The 21,568-nt window shown below is 36.2% G+C and overlaps 1 protein-coding gene across 2 annotated transcripts; it reads left to right on the top strand.

Annotated features, from left to right (window-relative positions):
- Positions 1 to 1,490: 1,490 nt before the first annotated feature.
- Positions 1,491 to 20,238, top strand: ttc12 (tetratricopeptide repeat domain 12). Of its 2 annotated transcripts, XM_030152355.1 has the most exons (21): positions 1,491 to 1,619; positions 2,130 to 2,284; positions 2,509 to 2,530; positions 4,030 to 4,107; positions 4,208 to 4,329; positions 5,512 to 5,571; positions 6,162 to 6,233; positions 6,489 to 6,549; positions 7,150 to 7,338; positions 9,582 to 9,651; positions 11,577 to 11,665; positions 11,996 to 12,164; positions 13,085 to 13,180; positions 14,256 to 14,319; positions 14,431 to 14,565; positions 14,753 to 14,845; positions 15,571 to 15,639; positions 17,105 to 17,206; positions 17,516 to 17,615; positions 18,498 to 18,726; positions 20,109 to 20,238. In XM_030152355.1, the coding sequence occupies exons 1-21, from the start codon at positions 1,565 to 1,567 to the stop codon at positions 20,176 to 20,178; spliced, it is 2,100 nt and encodes a 699-aa protein (XP_030008215.1). In that variant the 5' UTR covers positions 1,491 to 1,564; the 3' UTR covers positions 20,179 to 20,238. The 2 variants fall into 2 exon arrangements, with proteins under 2 accessions (XP_030008215.1, XP_030008216.1); XM_030152356.1 differs by lacking the exon at positions 4,030 to 4,107.
- The last annotated feature ends 1,330 nt before the right edge of the window (positions 20,239 to 21,568 follow it).

Genomic DNA, 21,568 nt, shown 5'->3' with positions numbered 1-21,568 from the left:
TTAGATAATATAACAATGTCTTTGCACAGCTGTCTTGTGCAGACATATCACCACTGGGAGGCAGTGTTGATCTATACTGCTATGAAAAACGAAGGGGGGCTTGTATAGGACGGTCTGATTGTCACTGTTGAAAAACTCAACCCCAAACTGGGCCTGTACTTAATGTTAACATGGGATTTAGTGTATCTGACCACTCCAAATACAGTACACTGTGAATGTTATGGACATGCGCAGAAAAACATTCTGTCATCTAAGTATTTAATACATCTTAAAATCCCGTGTAGAGCCGTGAGGAATGTTCTGCTGCACAAAATAAAACTAATTCCGACTCTTCCAAATGTAGATTTTACAGTGCTTAACTTTCACTGCAGTTGTTCTACTCTGTGCATAAATATTCAACATAAAGTGGAGGAAGTGATACCTGAACAAATGAAATGAATAAAAAAAGCATCATATATGCAATTGAAAAGCTTTGTTATAAAAACTCTGTACTGTTTGTGCTGTAACAATGTTTAATTTAAGTTCAACAAGCTCTATTTGCATGACAATACATACAATAGCTCACAGGTGTCAAACATGCGGCCCGGGGGCCAAATCCGGCCCGCCAAAGGGTTCAATCCGGCCCCTGGGATGAATTTGTGAAATGTAAAAATTACACTGAAGATATTAACAATCAAGGATGTTAAAATAATTTTAGGTCATTTCAGTCTAAAGTGGATCAGACTAGTCAAATACTATAATAATACCCTATAAATAATGAAAATGGTAAATTTGTCTCATTGTTTTAGTGTAAAAAAAGTAAAATTACACAAAAATTTTTACATTTACAGACTAGCCTTTTACAAAAAATGTGAATATCTGAAATCTTAAGAGAAATATGAGGAATTTTAATAATGTTCTCCCTGTTATTTAATGTTTTGTGCATTTGTAGATCCATGGTGATCTCTAAGTTGTGATTCGCATGTGTAAATGATAAACTAAGGCATAATATTGTTAACATTGCACTTATTTTAACTAAAGAATTTTCAAGCTGTGCATATTTGTTCATGTTATGTTCAAGCACAATTCGTAGATGTAAATATTTTCATTACGGAATTTACTTTTTTCACTCAAAAGTTCTTATCCTATTGGTGCTATTATTTTACTGGTCCAGCACACTTTATATCATGTCAGGCTGTATGTGGCCCCTGAACTAAAATGAGTTTGACACCTAAGCAATAGTCTATTCCCAAAGACAACAATTCACAAGAGAAGAAAACAGTGTGTTCAATCAATCTAACGAAACTACTAATTCTACAAAAGAAAAGAACAGTGATAAATAAATAAATAAATAAATAAATAAACAAATAAAACGGGAAAAATACCAACGTTTGGGACAGTCAAGCCTCATACTGATATTTTTCCCATTGACAGAGGGCATTGAAGTTTACAATAGACGTGAACGCATCGCGTGGTCACTATAGCAACTAACAACGTAGAGCAGTGAAAAAGTTTTGCGTCAGTGTGAGCTAAGAAAACAGCTAAAAAACAAAACAGCTAATCTACAAAAGCCACTTGTACTTGAATGATGGACCAGCTTGAAGACATTGAGAGGTTTTTGGAGAATGTTGACAATATATGTAAGTGTTTAATAGCTTGTCCGTGCTAGTCATACACGCCCTCAGCTCTGCATATTAACCAGACGTAGATTAGCTAAACTAGTACCATCTTTATAACCTAAAGGCAAAACATATCCTTTGTCTGTTGAAGCCTTCATTTCGTCTTTAGCTAGCGTTTCTAAGCGTGTTTTGTCAGTGTGTTTATGTTGTTGCTGAACGATGATGTAAAGAGTTACAAGCTACAAAAGAAAAATTCCAGCAACATTATACTTTTTGGTATTAACCTTACATTTTTACTTATAATTTCGTAAGTGCAAACGTACTTAAAATGCAGAAAAATGCCTACTGTGTATGGATGAGCATATACAAAACACATAATGCTATTATGATGTAGGACATTTTTATGAAGGTCGAATTACATTTCACAGTTACTAATGTTCGAATGTTCATTCTACAGTGTTATAGTGATTGCTTTAGTATTTATTAATATAGCAGAATCCTAGTGCTTATGAGATAAGTATTTCTTCTCAGGTGAGCTTGTGGATAATCTGAACTCGACTGATACTGAGGTCCAGACAAAGGCACTGGAGAAAGCTGATTGCTATATTGCTGCTATGAATGAACCCTGCAGAAAAAAAGTCAGCAAGACTACAATCAACACAAACCCACCAACACAGATGCCCTTGGTAAAGGCACACACGGATAAAGCCTGTGTCTGTCTGTCTGTCTGTGTGTCTGTCTGTCTGTCTTGGTTCGTCTCAGTCTTTCATCCTGTGAATAATGTCTATGTCAATAGCAATGTTAGTGGTGGGAGTAATGAATAGAGATGAACTTCTTTTATTTACATTCATTAACTCGTTTTATGTTTTTCCTTTTTTTTAATATTTCATTTTATTTTATTTTTTTACAGAGCCCACAAAATCAAACTGTAGGTGAGTGAAAAAACAAGTTGTTCTCTTGCCCTTTGCAATGAAATTGAAATTGCTGAAGCAGAAATTGTCAACCAACATAGAGATATGTTGGTTATCATAGACAAAATCTCTATTTTATATGTATATTGGATGTGTTGGCTGACAAGTGATAAGAAATGCTAAATATGCTTTGGAACTATTCCTACATGAATAACCTGATATGTGTATTTCCATCTCCAAAATGTTGTCTGCATATGGAAATGATAAATTGAAAATGGTTTATACTAATGTATTTGCTCTTTTATGAGATAAAAAGCATTTGTTGTTTGAGAAGCCTTGTATATCCCTAGGGACAATTCCAAAGCAAAAAAAGGAAATGAAATTAAAGGAATTCGAAGACGGTTAAAATCAAATAAAAAATCTAGATAAAAAAATGCCAAATGATATAATCTCTCAAATAGTTTTATCTCTGAAAGTGTTTTATTTAGGCCTGTGTAGTAAACAGTTTTTGCTGAGGGATGTGGTTTGCTACACTGCTATTTGTATTTCCCCAGACAATAGCCTGCCTGAATAAACACGGCTGTAAAAGATGCAGTCTCTATAGATATCACTTGGGTTTTCAGCTACCTGTGTGAATATCAACATTTCTGACAATAAGAAATCAAGTCTCAGCCTATGTTAGTCAGTCCATGTGACCACCTTGTAGCATGTTTGATGTAGCGTGTTGGTTTGTCTGAAGATAATTTTCATGTTGTACTTGCTTAAGATTATGTTTAGGGCAAATTTTAGTGTATTTTTTAGTATTATAGCAATACAGTATAATTTTATTTTCAGGGATGGCCATGTTTGGACCACATACATGTTTTATATTTTTCTCCTCAGTTTATACAGGATTTGGTTAATGGCGTGATGTTACCTTAGCACACATCTATCAAATTGCAACCATGTCAAGGTCAGGAGTACACTGATTTGTTTAGGGACTCACAGGTCTTGGTTTATATGCACTTTACATTTAAGCTGATCAATACCAGTAGTAAGTTGTGAACTTTTCACACCTCTCTATGTGGACTGCTAGATTGAAGTTCACACATCATTTCATTCAATTCACATAACAAGGGAGAGAAAGGAATTCTGTGTTTAAGGCAGAGGAGGGTGAAATGGTTTTCAATTACCACCATCTTATATTTGTTAAAGTGGACTCAACTCATTGGGGGAACATATCAGTATTTACAATCACAAACAGTAATTATTGTGTGGGGATCCTTACAGCAAGTTTCAAAAGGTTGAAAATTGGACCTGTAATCCGAACTGTTAAACTGAAGTGTATAACATGTCATACTTTTTACTCCGCGTGCTCAGATTTTACATTGATTCAGAAACTTGAAAAGAGAAAAACTCTAAAAAGGCTTAGCTATGTGAACTAGTGACATAATTGTAAGGAAAATATGTAATATAATGTAATTTTTTGATACACCTTGACAGTTTTGTTCTTTGCATTCTCAAAATTGTATATTTTCCAGAGAATTTCATAACGGCTATGGAGAAAGATATTGTTGACAGGAGATCTAGAAGGATTGAAAATGAGAAAAGGGCATCTGGTGGGTGAACCTTTGTCCCTTAAAGATGTGGTTGAAAGTCAATGCTAACCTTGCTCTTCCAGTATGTATATTTACACATTTTAATTTCTTGTCCCTGCAGCTCTCAAAGACAAGGGCAATAAAGCTTATGCTCTAGAAGATTATGAAACTGCTGTGAAGTATTACACTGATGGCTTGGCTGAACTGCGGGACATGCAGTCATTGTACACCAACCGAGCACAAGTGAATACTTTTTCTTGTATTTAAGTTTGTAACTTAACCCATAAAGACCCAAACATCCATCACAGACCAAAAGCATCTACTGATCTAAACTGTTTAATACCCGTCGATCCACTACATGTAAATAATTGGTATAAAATGCAGTTTGTCATCTTTTCATGATCATCAGATATGACCCATTTGGACGTTCAGAGGCTCTGTAGTGAACATGGAAACACTGTCATCTTCTACAACATTGATTCACCAGTAAAACCCATGGAGTTGGATCAATGACAGTAGATGGAAATGCTTGGTTTATGTTCAGTTAATGACATATTCGCCTGAAAAAGTCACATTTTCTTCAGTTTTCTCTGTTTTTGAAATAATAACTCTTAACTTTAATCTTAGCTTTTATGAACATCTTCATGATCAGTAAATTAAATACAGGAAAACACCTGATTTATACTGAGAACATACAAAATACAGATAATACTATAAATAAATGCCAATAAATCACTTAACCTTTTATTGGGCAAGTGACTATTTTTGGTAATTTTTGCACACATTACAAGACAATGACAGCAACAGTTATAGTGAGGACAGTGAGACAACAATCTCAAGTCCAATGTGGTCTACAGGGTCTGGAGTGTAACTGCTTTTTTAGGTACCATGAAGTAATGGTATTAATGTAAGTAATGATGTTCAAAGGGATAATGTGGATGTTGACAGGTGTCTGTATCAACACTTACGCAGTTGTAATGTTCTAAAATACATGTTCCTTTCACAGTACATTTTTTTGGCCACATAAGGGCAAGGAACCAAATATAGTAACTTCACTGACCTTAATTTTCTACATGACAATAAAAAAATTCTCAAAAGTAATAAAGTCTTGTTAAGTCCTCCAATAGCACACTAGGGTTTAAATTTTGAATTTCAGAGTATTTTAATGAGTGCCCTATATAGGGTTAAGAAAGGTGAGATATAGAGACAATTTCATTTAAAAACTGACATAAAAGTAGCATGGGTCTTTATGAGTTAATTATCGTGCATTTTTTTCGGTGTCTGCAATATACTATGCATATTGTCTTATTACTCACAAAGTGACTGGTTTCTGCAGAAGTCTCACACTTTTCTTGTTGATGCCGTATTGATCTTCCACCTGTCTGTTGAATTGCTCTTATTTGTCCATTGTTTACACCTTCGTAGGCTTACATCAAGCTAGGAAAGTACAAGGAGGCCATCGATGACTGTGAATGGGCATTAAAGGTACATCTTAGCAAGGAACAGTGTTTGGTCACATACTGTATCATTGCTCTATATCCTCCTAAGACCCAGGAAATGTCAGCAAAGTACAAGCTTTTTTATTTTTTATTAAATAAGTGTCTATATTGGAAACATCATGATGCAACAGTTTTTTCAGATGCAGTTTTTAAAATTTTTATGGAATGTCCTTTGTGGTGGACAGGTTTCTTTTCTTTTTTTTGTATAAAGTTGTGAAACTCTTGTCCACAAATGTGGACAGAAAACCCATAGCTGGGTCTTAAGAGGTTAAGGCTAAAAACTGTCAAAGCTGAATTATTTCCTAAAGTTACTCAAGAGGAGTTTAGGATGAAGACTATTCTAATTTTTGATGATTAATATAGTCTATAAAGCATCACATTGATTTAAGTAATCATACTCTTGTTATACATGCCATGATTTCCAGAGTGGAGTTTTTCTCTGATATTCAGATTGAATATTTGTGACTTGCTGTGCCACTGTTATCAACACGGAAACATTGGATCCTCATTATGTAGATGTGCCGCTGATGAAGTGCTTTAAACACTACAACACCCATTATCATTTTTTTCTCCCAGTGTAACGAGAAGTGCATAAAGGCTTATGTACACATGGGCAAAGCATACCTGGCATTGAAGAACTATAACGAGGTAAGTATAATTACCACCCATTATGCCTAATCATATTTTTTAAAATCAAATCTAACTGCTGAGGAAACGTATCTATATTCTGACAGTTCCGGTGTATGATATGCATAGAAATAGGGAACAAAACTGACTTGACTGAGCTGCTGGCACTCTTGTGGTGGGACCTGACCAGAATCATATTGAAATCAATGCTTCTTTTAAAGACCACAGAAACCTGCCATGTTATCAGTAAAGAGCCAAATTCTCCTCTTCTTTCAGTCCAGAAACTGCTTTGGAAAGATAGTGGAAATTGAGCCTGGGAGAGAAAAAATGGTGAAAGGTAAACAATACTATTGTTGTACTGTCACATGATCTCAAGCTGTAGAACTAATTTATTCCTTTTAAAAGGCTTTTAGTGTGTCTAAGTTTCTGTGTTATAGCATGTAAGACTCTTACCTCTATTGAGAAAGGATCCTGTGTTGCTGACTTGCACCAAATTAAAGGCAGACTGAAGGTTAGCAGACCAATTCTTCAATGCCACGGAGTTGATTGTCAGTGATGTCGTCCCTAATGACTCTGAGTAGCAGCCCATTTGATTACAGTGCATTCATTACAGCAGTGTCACTCTGATGCCGCATGTTTCCTATCACTGTAATGTGTTTTGAGTGAAAGGTGCTACTTTCAACTAATTTCAACTGTATTCTATATTTAGTAACTCCATTTCTTATGTACACAGTTTTACAGTCTCTTTCACCCAGTCTTACCCTATGTAGCACAGCATTACATTTGTAATCCATCAGCAGCAACAGAAGTGCTCCACACTAAGTGCACATTTAAGAGGTCATTTTAGGACAGTTGTTATACCGTGTACTAGCAGACTTTTTGCTGTCTAGAATTGTTTCTTTCACCGTTTCTCTCTGTCTTTATATTCTGTGTACAGAGTACCTGATCCAGGTAGATTTGGAGGAAGAAAGAGAGATTCAGGAGAAGAGTGCACAACAAGACTTTAACAAGGGAAAGGAGGAGACTACAAGGGTGCCCCAGCTGCTAGAGAAGCTGTCAAGTCCTGGCCATATGCCCCTGTACTACTGTGGCGGGTTGGAGATTCTGTCAAAAGTGGTTACTGACTGTGAGTGTTCTGTTGGGAGATGCTTTCTACAATTATCTCTCTCCTCTTATCTCCTTGTCACTATTCTTTCTTCAGTAACCTGCTTCAGTGGTGTTACTGTTTCTAGGCTCTACAGCTAAAACGCAACCGTAAGCCTTGAGGGCAGGATGGTGAGACGTGATGGAAAAAAAAAACGTTGTTAATGCGGCATTTGAGGACTCATATCGAGTATTACATATGACCAAGGTTATCTGCCCATCACAGATTTCTCTTCATGCTTCATTTACTTGTCAGGGTGTGCAGGTTTCAAACATAGTAACCTGAATATAAAGCAGGACTTAAAGAGCAACACCTCAGCCTTATGTAGTGATTGAGTATTTATAGGGCCCCTCTGAAGAATTACTGCTGTCATGCATTAGTTAGTGGATGTTTTATGTGATAAACAAACAAGCAAAACTACCAACCAACCAACAGGTAAATACACCGTGGAAAACTGTAATGTGACACTATGATTGCATAAAAGGTTGTGCAGAACAACTTTCTTGTATTTGTTTTCCATTATCAGATCAAAAACAACAAGCTGTCAGCTGTTTTTAGCTGTTTATACCAGTGAAACATCCGGTGCATGTGTAATTTGATTTGTGACATGTTTTTGATCACCTAAATTAGCATAATTACACATTCCCTTAGTCTGTGAATATTGATGTAATTTGATTGTAGAAGTGCTGAGCAGGCTGTTGCCACACCGTTAATGTCTGCTACTATATCAGCCAAGTAATGCCGTTTAAAGATAGATTAAAACTTATAAGAATTTGGGAGAGCTTTGGGTATGAGTTCCTGTTTTGTTCAGGAGATGTTAGATGTATTATTGGAAAGGTTTTGGAAGGATGTTGTCTCTGAATGACAGCAGACATTATTAAGTCTCTGCAGAGCTGTCTGGGGAGTAGTTTCATGAAACATCTGTGAGAGCAGGTGTCCATCCCATAACCTTTACTCACACCTGTACTCAAGTGTGTAACTGTCAGATTTAGTGTACGCAACAATGGATGGTGTTACCTGTTCAGTGACTATAGATTTATGACAGCACAGCCTGAGATCCAGTAGATGGACAGAAGACTTGTAGACACCAGGGATCATAGATATTTATATACAGCATATTCCAGGGTTATAGTCATTTATCAGCAACTACAAACAGAAGGCGACATCCATTACAGCTTGTTCCGTTATATTTTGGGGCGAATAGTGCCAAAAAAAGTTATCTGAGGTGAAAAGTTATCAAAGTGCAATGTTTTCTGAGACACAATCATTCTCTCTATGCACCCATTTTATAATGCTCGTTTTCAAGCAGGTTTATATGTAACTGATATTTGTTTACTCGGTCCTCTGTGAAAAGGGGCTATTGTTTAACCTACAGGCATCAGTTGCTCTGCTCTCAGGTTGTTCAGCCCTCTTCTGCCAGCTGCTGATATTTTTGTACATGTTTTTGACCCAACAAATGACTTTGAAACTCACCACTATGAGTAAAACTCTTTTCAGCTGTTGCCAAAAGGTAAAAAATTTTAGGTTTTGCAAAACAGTACAATTCATCAAGGTCAATGGCCCTCCCAGGGATATTTATTTTTCTAGATTTCAGCTTGTAGTCTTGACATGGTCTGTTGCTGCCCTCATGTAGACCTTGTATGTATTAATGTACTTTTACAATACAGCCGGTGCAGATGGAGGTGATGGAGTTAAGCTGGAAGCCTATTGCTAAGAAAAGCACAATCTATCAAATACTCGCACTGTGATGCTTACTGTCAATTTTAGTTTTAGCTTGTAATACATCGTGTTTGTTTGCTGCTGCTGCTGTACTCTGTGGAATGGCAAACACTTCCAGTCAAACGTCTCGTCTTTCTTCATTTAGATGAATAAAGAAGCTTACTGTCAAATGATATAACGGCTGTCTCATAGTGCCATTCAAAAGAAAAGGGCAAAACTTACATAAGTCACAAGTGAAAGGGCTGACATTACAAGCTTTCTCCCCCAGAAGAATGTCCTCGCTGCTCTGTTCTACTTTCCCGCTTCTCCTTATCAGAGGAAGACAAACCATTCCTCAATATACACTCCCTCAACATATTTTATTTATTCTTTTCTTTTTTGCCCTTGACTCTAAACCAGTGAGCAAGCAAACAGCAAACTACACTAAAAGGGAGAGGCGTTGAGGTACATGCCGATGATTTATGGTTTTCTGTCTCTTTATACTTCCTGCTGTTCTCTTCTAACAGGTACTGGCCAGACTCTTTTCAGACTGAACAATGGCTTCAGTATCATCAGCAGCAATGACACAGTGAGGAGGTAAGGAGACCAGTGGGAGAGGTAGCTGTCAGCCCTCAGAGGCGCTTTGACAGATGGACCCAGAGACAGGGGCATACAGAGACAATGATGACCTAAACTAGGAGATCATTCTCTGGCCTCTCTTCCTTCCCCTGTTGCTCTCTCTCTCTCTCTCTTTGGTTGTTTGTGTCACAGCCCAAAGAGGAAACGATTATCACAATGAAGATTGAGATGAACAGTGAAATGAGCACAGGCCCAGAGTTCTGTCCTACAAAGAAGGGGGTGTTTAATACAAGATGCAAATTGTGACTCCCTTACGTTAAGGTTATTATTAACATGTCACATACTTTCCCTTTGTTCCATTGTTAGTACTGTCATTGTTCAAGTTGGAACACAGCCTGTGGAAAGTACAAGAACTGTAAAGGAAAATGCAGTTTGAACTTGACGGAAATATCCAGTGGGAACCTGCTACGAGCCGTATATACATGCTACACAAAGAAATACATGTAGCAAATGAGTGCGCTGTCACCGTTGTCGGTCTTGATCAAATCTGCACTCTGAGTTCAAATACGCTCTACACTGATTTGGAGAACCAAACCCGAAGAAAAACGCGGAAGGATGACTATAGTATCTTAACCTTTTATCAGGCGAGTGACTATTTTTGGTAATTTCCACACACATTACAAGACAGTGACAGCAATAGTTATAGTGAGGACAGTGAGGCAACAATCTTAGGTCCAATGTGGTCTACAGGGTCTGGAGTGTAACTGCTTTGTTAGGTACCATGAAGTAATGGTACTAATGTAAGTAATGATGTTCAAGGGAATAATGTGTATGTTGACAGGTGTCTGGATCAGCACTTACATAGTTGTAATGTTCTAAAATACATGCTTCTTTCATGTGTTTTTTTTTTAAATCTATGCTTCTTGGATTTTTTTTTTTTTGCCACATATGGGCAAGGAACCAAATATGGTAACTTTGTTGACCTTGATTTTTTACATGACAATAAAAAATTGTGAAAAATTTCACAAAAGTAATAAAGTCTTGTTAGGTTCTCCAATAACACACTAGGGTTTAAATTTAGAATTTTAGAGTATTTCAACATGTGCCCTATAAAGGGTTAACCCAAAAAGGCCCAGTGCTACTTTTGTGGCAGTTCCCAAATGATTTTTTCTCTTTTTTTTTTAAACTCCTCTTAAATGCTTTATCACTATTTATTGTAATATTATGCTCTGTATTTTGCATTTTTCAGTGAAAATCAGGTATTTTCCTATATTTAATTTACTAATCATGTAGATGTTCAATAAAAGCTCAAATCAAAGTTCAAGGTTATTTATCAAAAATAGAGAAAATGGAAGAAAAAGTGAGTTTTTCCAGTAAAATACATCATTAACTGAACATAAAAACAAGTGTCTCCATTATTTATCCAACTCCATGGATTTTACTGGTGAATCAATGTAGAAGATGACAGTGTTTCCACATTCACTACAGAGCCTCTGAACTTCCAAATGGGTGATATCTGATGACCATGAAAAGACAACAAACTGCATTTTACACCAATTATTTACATGTATAAATAAGATTAGTGGATCAACAGTTATTTAACTTTTTATATCAGTAAATGATTTTGGTTACCAGTGGATGTTTGGGTCTTTATGGGTTAAAGACATGACACGATTTTCCAACTTTTCCTCACAACATTTGTGCTGAATTGCTTCCTGTCTGCTTTTATTTACTTGCTTTTGACAGTAAAATACGTATTAAGAGCTTTTGTCACATGCAACATTGTAATTCTGTATCTATTTGTCTGCATCTTTCATATTAAAATATAGTTATTGAGATACTCTGGTGCAGAAAAAAACAATCATTATCTGAGAGCAATATTTAAATTTAATTTGTATTATGTCAGTTACAAGAAAAGATGATTAAATTTAATTTCTCCACAGTTGTCTGCAACAGAAAACAATGGACCCATTCAGCCAGGAGATGTGTGTGTCTGTTCTGAAATTATGGAGGGTTTGCTGTTGTGGAAATGGTATGTAGATAACGCTAAATAATTTTACATATTTATTAATTTCTTTTTATTTTTCTTTAAAATATTTATCCATGTAGCAATTAGCTCTCACTATGGTTGCAGACACACAAATTAATTACTAAAACAATCTTTTGTTGCTGTATTATGTCTGAATCCTCAGCCTATTACTATAATTCGCGAGCCTTTTCTTGGGTATAGCAATATTTAAATAAAAAGTAATATAAGTATAGTAGCTACAGCTCAGGTAATTATTTCCAGAGTTTGTTGTTGTGTTCTTTATAGATGGTGCCTTGCTTTGCCCAATTAACTATTATATTGTCATGTTTTCAGATGAAAATCAGAAGATGCTAATGACATGTCCAGTCTTTAGGAATGCCATTGTTGACTTGGTAGCCTCAGAGCATATTGCAATACAACACGAAAGCCTGGTGTTACTATGTTTGTATTCACAAACGCCACGAGGCAGAAACTTGGCCATGGAAAACCTGGAAGTGCAAATGTAAGAATTGTCTTTTGTCTTTGTAAAATTTTCTGTTGTAAAGTTTCACAGATTATTGCAGGCTTGGCTAGATCAAAAACAAACAAACTCACAAACAAAAATAATTTTTGCTCCTCTAACTCTGCAGTAGGGCATTACTGCTTGTAAAGGGGACTTGTTATTGCAGTAATTTAGTATGGCACATTACAATTGTCACGGCCCAGCCTTTCTTTTTCTTAGTTTCTTTTCTAGATCCTCTAATTCTAGGGCCTGCAGGCGCTCTGTCTCCTGCAATCACCTGGGGTGTGGCTATAAAGCCTGAGAGGCATTCAGCCTCTTTCTCTTCCCTGCTCATTTTGGGCTGTGCTGCTGCACAGCTCAGACCTTCTGTTCCTTTGTGTTTTGAGTTGTTTGTTATCTGGCCAGGTATGGTTTCAGTTTTGGTTCTTGTCATTTGGTTGGATTATTTTGGCTTTCTTTTGTCACTTATGATAAATTTTGGTTAACTGTACTTGTTGTGTTTGGTTGTTTTGTTATGGCTATGAGCCAGGTCATGACAAAGTGGGGACTCATCCGGGATATGAACCCTGGACCTCTTGCAGTGATAGTGGAGGGGCTTGGGCCAGCCTTGGGCCATATACTTGTTTGTGTCCTGTTCTCTGCTCATCATGTTGTCGTCTATATTAAATGGAATTGGTGTAATTTTGTGGATATTAGTGTTCTCTTATGAAGTTTTAAAAAGCACACTGGAAAAACCTGAATGATATATTATTACCTGAGTTACTGCTAATTTGATTTTCCAAAAAACTGAAAGGAGACTTCATTATGTTATAATTAGAATCACTTTGATAGGTGCAAAGGTGCACAGACTCAATATCTCAGCACAAAATGTTCACTATCTTGATTTTCTGTCCTATTTTTATTTTATTCATTATTTAAAGGTTAGTGAAGAACGTCATGGCATGCGTCTCAGAGCCAAGACAGCAGCGGGCGAATGCAGCGGTCAACATTTTGAAGAACTTTGCAGCGGAAAAGAAGTATTGTCAATACATAACCAAACAAACACACCTGAATTATTCTCTTCACTCCTTAACCATTAAAGACCTAGAACTATTTTTCTGCCCACTAGTAACCTTTCTTGTCCTTTACATTTTGTATATTCCAGTGAAAATCGAGTATTTTCCTCTATTTAACTTACTGATCATGTATATGTTTATAAAAGCTCAGAGTAAATTTGAAGATTATTATATAAAAACAGAGAAAACTCAAGGAAAAGTGACTTTTCAGCAAAATATATTAACTGAACATAAAAACACATGTCTGCAACTACTGTTGTTTGTCAAACTACATGGGTTTTAGTGGTGCATCAATGGTGTAGAAAATGGCAGTATTTCCATGTTCACTATGAAGCCTCTTAAAATCTAAAAATCTAAAAGAAACACATCTTATACCTCTGAAAAAGTAATTAAAAACTGCATTTAATCTGAAATATTTCACTGCATTAATAGGATTAATGATTCAAAAGTTATTCACTTTAGATCAGTATATGTTTTTTTGTCCCTGAATGCTGTTTAGGTCTTTGAGGGTTAAAAACTACAATAAAAAGTATTTCTGACAGAGAAATACTTTTTTGAAGATACTTTTTACTATAACCCAATGGATAGTTTGTTATCCTTGCTCTTAAATAAATCTACAGCATGTCAAGAAAAGGGCCTTGGAGAAACTGAAAGCATGATACCTATAACAAATCACTGTGCTATCTAAGCATCAATGTCATTTGAAAGCAAAATGCCATTCTTAACGTGTTTTTTCTCTTTGGCTCTGCATGAAAATAGACATGAAAGGACAAGTCAGGCTAACCAACACAGCAGGAAATAAGTCGAGGTGTCAAGCAGTGAAATGGGGAGATCAATTTTCCCTGTCTAAAGAGTCTGTATATCCTTCAGAGATTTTGTTCTCATTGTAGCAGCTCTTATGGGTCAATGTTAGACTTTCATCAATATTTCTGTTTTGGTTTTATTCTTAAAACTGCATGACGTTGTATGTGATAACGCTCTATTTATCAGACTTCAAACCCGAAATTTCATATCATATGTTTATATTTTATTCCAGATTTCATATTCAGTTAAGGACTGTAATGACAGACTGTGTCACTGGCCCTTTTACAGGAATACTGGTAAGATGTTTATCAATGTTTCACACTCTTAATCAGTATGCATTGTATACGTACAGGTATTTTATTGTGTGATGTGTGCACTATGTATGTCTAAATATGTTTTGCTTTCAGAAAAATATCAACGCTTCCAATCAATCTCTTCATCCTGCACTGATATCGGTCATCAGCTCTCTGGGCCAAGATGACATCATCCGCTACAATCTTTGTCATGATCCAGAGTGTTGGAAGGCTTTTCTGGTTGCCATTGTCAGTATGATTACAGACTTTTACTGACCTTTACTTAGATTAGTTCTTTATTATCAGATACTTTAAAATTAAAATGTTTTAATAAAGTATTAATGTAACAAGGACACTCAAGTAGTATAAAAATGTTTTGCTGCCATTTGACCTCTCTGTGCAATTTAATGAATATAGAACCTGTCGTCTGTTGCAGAAACAATGCAGGGAACATGAATACAGAGAAATCCTTTACCCTTTGCTTGGACTGATCATCAACCTTTCAACTGTCACTTCTCCAGCCATCCAGGTAAGACAGGTGATGTGATTTGCACTGCATTTATTTTATATTAAGTGTTTTAATACAAGGCACAACTTTGTTAATAACTTTGTTAATAACTCATAACTGTTCAATAACATTGAACAGTTATGAGCTATATGTCATTAGGAAAGTAAATTAAAAACAAGTAATGCTAGGGACAACAAACCCCGCCCCTTGCACTTATTGTAGCTTATTTTGGCATCGATCCAGCTGATGTCAGCATATAAATCGCCTCTATATATGTGCCAAGTTTGAAGGCAATTGAAACAAAAATTATATTTTTATAGACATTTGAAATTTTGCCCATTATAAGTAAAGAGGAAAAAAAGAACATTTTAAAAATTCATAAAAAAATGTGAACTTTGACCTACTTTTGCCAAAATGTAATCAGATCTATTCTGGGTCACTGGCAATCAATAAACCCAATTTGGTATGAATTCAACCAATAGTTTTGTTGATAGAGTGTTAACAAACAAACAAATGGAACCAAAAACAATACCCCTTGCCTCCCCTCACACTCCCCTTGCAGGGTAATAAAGAATAGTATTTTGACCCTATTTGTGCTTAAATTATGTTATTTATATTCTAGTGAATTATTTTATGAAAATCCATAGCGCTTAGAAAGTGGAGCAAAGGATGGCAGCTCTGAAGTGTGATGTCACCTATTGAAATGTGAAAATTGCCTTGGCTGCTGTTGGTCTGCTTCTTTGTAGGAACATGGTGTCTCACTCTGTAGCTCCTGTCTAGGCCTGCTGAAGGATAGTGATGGAGGCATTATAACCGTGAGTGCACCTTACTCTGGCAGTACACTGCAGTCTTCACCTTATTATTATTACTGTGCGGACTAAAATAAGGTATTCAAAATAAATCATTTGCAATATGATGCAACGATTTATACAGCAGTTGCAAACTTTTGTTTGTTTCGCAACCATGTGTACATCCTGAAAAGTAAAGATATTCTTTCAGGTAACTAGACAAAATAAAAGACATCTGTCTTGAGTAATGGGCCTTTTTTTGGACTTGAACACACTGACGATGTGCCCCAAAAGGTGGAAACAATCCAAATTGTTCACAGGATCCTGTATATGAGTCATTAGAGTTGATTAAAACTCGAGCTCCAGGTGCTGTTGTCTGTGATAATGGCTGTTATAGCATCTTCACACTGCCTATGTGATGCCCTCAGAGCCCTGCACCTCCACCCATCTGTCTCTTTACTCTGTTTAAGTGCTCATTCACTGCCTGGCACTTTTTCATTTTTGTCGCCTTATATCAACATCCTTTTTTTTTTTCTACTTGCTCAATATTTTTCCCTGCTCTTGTTTCACCTCGTTGTCTCTGAACTTGACATCTGTTTTCTTAAAAGCAACATTTTGTTTTTTCTAATCTCTTAAATCTCTATCCACAGTGTCCCAGATGACCCAATTACTGGTGTAGTTGTCTTTTGTTTTTTGACATGAATAAATTTAGGGTGAAAAGGGTTAAGTGTGAGCCAAGGAATGTGTTACACTTCCTCTTTTGTACATGCCAGTCTCATCCTCTGAAGTTTACTTTGCTCCATCCAGTAAAAAATATAACACTCCAAAGACTTTTCAAAATGCAATTAGTTGGAGTTTGGCCGTCACTGAGGAACTAGAGCAGTCATAATTCTGCACTCACAGTAGCACCAGTTGAAATCGAGATTCATCTATTGCATCAGAGGTTTTTGATAAAGCCGCCTGTGAAATGAGTAATTTCTGCTTTTCAATTAAAAATTACAGAGTTTTTACACTATTTTCACTTATTTTGTTATGTCTGGTAATTTGGCTAGTGGAAATTACCAAATTGTTGTCCTGGTATTATTAAATGTGTGATAATAATGTATGAGACATCAGCTACAAAAGATCCAAAACAAAGCAAGCATCAGTGAGTGGGTGTTTTCTAATTCTGTTTGTTCATTCATCCTTTTGAAATCTCATGATTATAAGGTATAATTCTACCAACAGGACTTGATCATATCCTTGTCTTGTGATGTTACCGTGAATATGATGCCTTCATTTTCTGAAACAGTTTTCCCTTTATTCTTACCACACTATTCTACAGACTTTTCTTTCAATCTACTGCACAAGCTGTTTTCTTTTTAATAACGGCTTTTATCCCACACAAGTTCTCTCTTTCCTTCCATTATTTCTCTGCTCTCTTTTCCCGATGTTACCTTAAAAATATCCTGTATTACTTTCTTTTTAAATGACAGTATTCTTTGTCCTCCAGAGAGCCACAGGCGTGTTGAGCACTGTCCTCCCTCAGTCCTCAGAGGCTGTTCAGCATGTTATTCAGGGTGGCGTGGTCAGGACCATGTGTCGACTACTAAAGGTACATATGCTGAAAGTAGATGGGGTCAGGTTTCTGTTAAAATGGCAAAACTTGTTTCATACCTCACATATCCTGACGCCTGTCATCTCTCATCACATTTCTTCTTATTAAAAAGTGCCATAAGAAAATAAACTGTGTCATTCATAGTACTGTTGTGTCTATTTATGTGTTACATACTTCCATTATGTATGTAGTATTGATATTTCTATCTTGTGATTGACCTTTGTTTGCCAAATATTAGTGTTTACCAACATACTGTACATTGCAACTTGTTTTAATATGATTTAATTTTTATCTGTGCCCACTCAGGGAACTGGGCAGAATGCCACTAAGTACGCCATCAAAACTCTGACAGTGTGCACTGTTGCCAGTCACTTGGCCCGGGAGGAGCTGGTGAAGGCTGATAAAAGTGAGAAATGACTGATATGTTAGCATCATTTTTTATTTTTATTTTTTTTACTTGTCTTGTCCAGCATCATAACAGCAGAATGGCAGTCTGGCTGCCTTTTGGTGCTGAACAAATTTGCTTTGCCAAAGGAAACTTCATGAAGTGTATGAGGCTCTCCTTGATATTCTACTGTCTTTATTATGAGTTTTGTTGAACCACATTTCGATGCTGTATTCAATGCCGGAGTATCATTTTTAAAGCTCTGTCTTTAGTTCATGAATAAAACCCCAGAGCTGACCTAGTATACAGATCGAGTGTGTTTGTGTGTACATACATGAACATATTTGAACATTTATACTCATATGCATGTATATAGCTACGTAGCTATGCTTTATTGTATCTTGGCTGTTCTTATTGTTCTAGTTTTTATCTTTCTAATCTTGTCATCCTCATGGAGCTCCACTCGTGTCTCACACTCCAAAAATCAGAACACTGCAGTATGTTATCCAGTAATTTTATTTTCACTTTTAAATTTCACAGAAATATAACGGTGTGTGGCCACAGACTGTATCAGTCCCTCTCACACTAACATAAAGACAGTGGCTGATTCCACCGTTTCCTCTCAAACAGGTGATGGTTATTCCTCCAATTCACCCTTACTCTTAAATAAATTAACAAATAATAAGACTGTTCCACAAAATAGACAAAAACATATCTTAGAAAAGTAACTATTATGCAACACAATTTTAAAGAGGCAAAAATATATGTTCATACAAACTCCAAAATATGAATGACTTTATACTGAGTGCCAAATTTCATGCACTAACATATATTCTTGTGAATATCCAGTATTTGACCAGTATTGCTCTTCTCTGGTTTGTTGTTGTTTTGTTGTTTTCACAGAGCTGTCCATTTTACGCCATTTGCTGGTTGTCAGTGGAGATGAGATAGTGTCAGGAAATGCAGCGCTGTGTATGGCCCACTGCCTCGAGGTGGATGGAACTGCCAGAAACCTGCTGGGCACTGACGCTGTGTTGATACTGCTGCGCCACGCTGCAGGGGACGCTAAGAGGACAGCTGTGCAGCAAAATGCAGCGATTGCCCTTGGGAAGCTGTGCCGATCTGAGCGCAGGTGCCCTCTCACCCCACTTTATAAACCACATGCTGTTGATTACATTGTAGAACGTAGCCTGAGGGAGCACTGATAGACCAGACGAAATGCCACACTGACAGTGAGCCAATGTGATGAGAGGGGATGTTAGGGCTCTGGTTAAATACATTGACAGCCTTACATTATTCATAATTGTTGCATTTAAGACATATCCTTTATTGTAAATTACTGGGTTATACTGATGCTCAAACCTTTAGGTCAGTGGTAGACAACCTCTGTCTTTTTCAAAAACATATAAAAACTTGTGTTTTAAACATTTTGCTATTATTGTTGCAACCATAAACCCATTCTGATGTTATGCAGCTGTAAATATGTTGACTCTACGCACTCTATGGAGACTATACTATATGAATCCAAAAATAGAAGTAGTAGCAGTAGTAGTAGTAGTAGTAGCAGTAAAAGTAGACATTTTTATTTTTGTGAGAGCATTCATCTGTATACTCTATTGTAAAGAAAGCCCTCACATACCAGTCAGTTTTTGCTGCACTGCACAATACTGACAAATGACAGCTTCTCACAGTCACTACTTTGAGATAAAATATATTAAGGATGTTTTTTGGCTTCAGGCTCCTTAATTTCTGTCCACAAATCTCTCTTTAGATGTCAATGGTTGCCGACCCTTGCTTTAGGCCAATATTCAATATGTAGTTTCTTGCATATAAAAATATGTAAATTAAAATGATGTTTGCTTATAGCTTCAAGAATTCCGCTGTTTCTCAATATTTGATTTTGTGAAATCATATTCACTGGGAGCTTTATTGGAATGAAAATTTTGGGAAACAATGTCACATAAATATTAGAATATCGCACATACAAACTAATCATGATCGATTGGCTGATAATCTTCAGTGTACATGTCTGTGGACGGTTACAGTTTTAAAAGTTGAATTTATCTCCATAATGTGATCTGTAAAGGACTTTTTGTCTTATGTCTAATTTTTCTGACAATTATGATGGAGCCAAACAGGCTCTTAATAATTCAAGCTCATCACTGCCAGATGGTCATACTTAATTTCATTTTATTGGTACAAGTGGATTTTTTTTTACCTGCAAGCTCAACAGCTTAATGAAATAATGTAGCACCAAGATTATGTGAGCGTAAATTTAAGATTTTGTGTTGACGTAACCAAATAATGTGAGATGACAGCAGCCAACGCATCCTCTTTGTTCTTAGCAGGGCTTTCTCTGTATCTTCAGGCCAAAGAGCCCCTCTGTGATTGTGCTGAGAATGTTGATCTTTAGTTTTCCAGCCCATTACTTCACACAGTGGTTTCAATCACATATCAACCCACTCAAGACGGTGTTGTGTTTTCTTCAAATATACCCTGTGTCTTTCTTTGCAGACATATGGAAAAGCTTCGAGAACTACATGGATTTGAGATCTTGCATTCCTGCATGAAGCTCATCACATGAAGCTTCAACAACCACAAAATTCACAAGTGAATAAAATGTCTTTTTTCCATTTTAGACATATTTTTTCTTCTTTTCCATCAATGGGTCAATTCACATTTTTCAAAATTTAACACATATATTCGGTTATTCATGAAAGGATTAGATTTTAGTGGCCAAAGGTCAAAGTAGCTGTGACCTCAAAAAACACATTTTATCCATAACTCAATATTTTTTACTCATTACAACAAAATTTCACAAATATGTAGTAGAATAAAATAATACAATGATGGCATTGTATAGCCTGAGGGTCAAAGGTCAACATCACTGTAACATAATGTTTTGTAAAAACAGATTTTTCCATTTTTTAATACCAAACTCTATTCATCCATTTTGCTTAACGTAATGAGGTTTGCAGGGGCGTATCCCTGCTGTGGGTGAAGCCCTGGACATGACACCACTTTATTACAGGCCTGACATAAACAGACAAAAAGCCATTCACTCCTAAAGGTGATTCAGATTGACCCCTTAACCCATTAAGGTGCATGTCCTTGGACTGTGGGAGGAAGCCTGGGTACACAAATTTCCCTTTGTGGATAATAAAGCAAGTTATCCTTTAATCTTTACCTCGAGAAAACCCACGCAGACACGGGGAGAAAATGCAAAGAGAACAAATTTTTACATTTTGAAATAAATTGCTAGAAATTATATTACAATCTTGACTAATTCCACAGTTGTTTATGGAAGAGGTTTAGGGCCACTGGAAAAAAATTAAATAAAATTAAGGTCCAATATATTTTTTTTATTATTATTATGAGAAAAAAGTCAGAATTCTGAGATTAAAGTCAGAATTCTGAGAAAAAAACTTTACAATGTAATTCTGCCTTTTTTTTTCTCAGCATTCTGACTTTAATCTCAGAATTCTGACTTTTGTTCTCAGAAAAATAATTGAAAAACTATATTGGACCTTATTTTTTTTTTTTCTATTGGCCCTAATCCTCTTCCGTAGTTGTCCATATGTCCTTGAAGTTATGAAGTCTATTTTAAGTCATTGGGGGAAAAATTTGAGTGTTTACAGTTCTATGGCAGCTATTCTACTATTTACATCATAGTGCAAAATTACAAAATCCTATTTAGGGTTACTTACATTAAATGGCACCATTAACTCAATTGCATGGGATCTGTGTGTGGACCTATACTGGGTAACAGCGGTTCCATTCAGTTGGGTGTAAAAACCCACATGGCCTATTCAACCCTGGGTGTAGCAATGTTGACCATGTACACCTGGGTGCAAATAACATCTGCCTCTAAATTTTCTTTCATTAAAAAACACTAAGCCTTTCAAGAGCCCATAAAACATTATTTGCTTTTAATGGGATTTAGCTCCTAATTGCTCAGTATACATAAACAAGGT

The sequence above is a fragment of the Sphaeramia orbicularis genome, chromosome 13 (assembly GCF_902148855.1).
Source record: "Sphaeramia orbicularis chromosome 13, fSphaOr1.1, whole genome shotgun sequence".
Taxonomy (NCBI): Eukaryota; Metazoa; Chordata; class Actinopteri; order Kurtiformes; family Apogonidae; genus Sphaeramia; species Sphaeramia orbicularis.
The sequence above is the reverse complement of the archived record's forward strand: the minus strand, read 5'-3'. Positions and strand labels throughout refer to the sequence as shown.

Excerpts from the sequence above, each read along its gene's own strand:
- ttc12 (XM_030152355.1), top strand. The coding sequence starts at position 1,565 with ATGATGGACCAGCTTGAAGACATTGAGAGGTTTTTGGAGAATGTTGAC. Across the intron at positions 2,531-4,029 it reads CCCACAAAATCAAACTGTAG|AGAATTTCATAACGGCTATG; the intron begins GTGAGTGAAAAA and ends TATATTTTCCAG. Across the intron at positions 6,234-6,488 it reads CATTGAAGAACTATAACGAG|TCCAGAAACTGCTTTGGAAA; the intron begins GTAAGTATAATT and ends CTCTTCTTTCAG.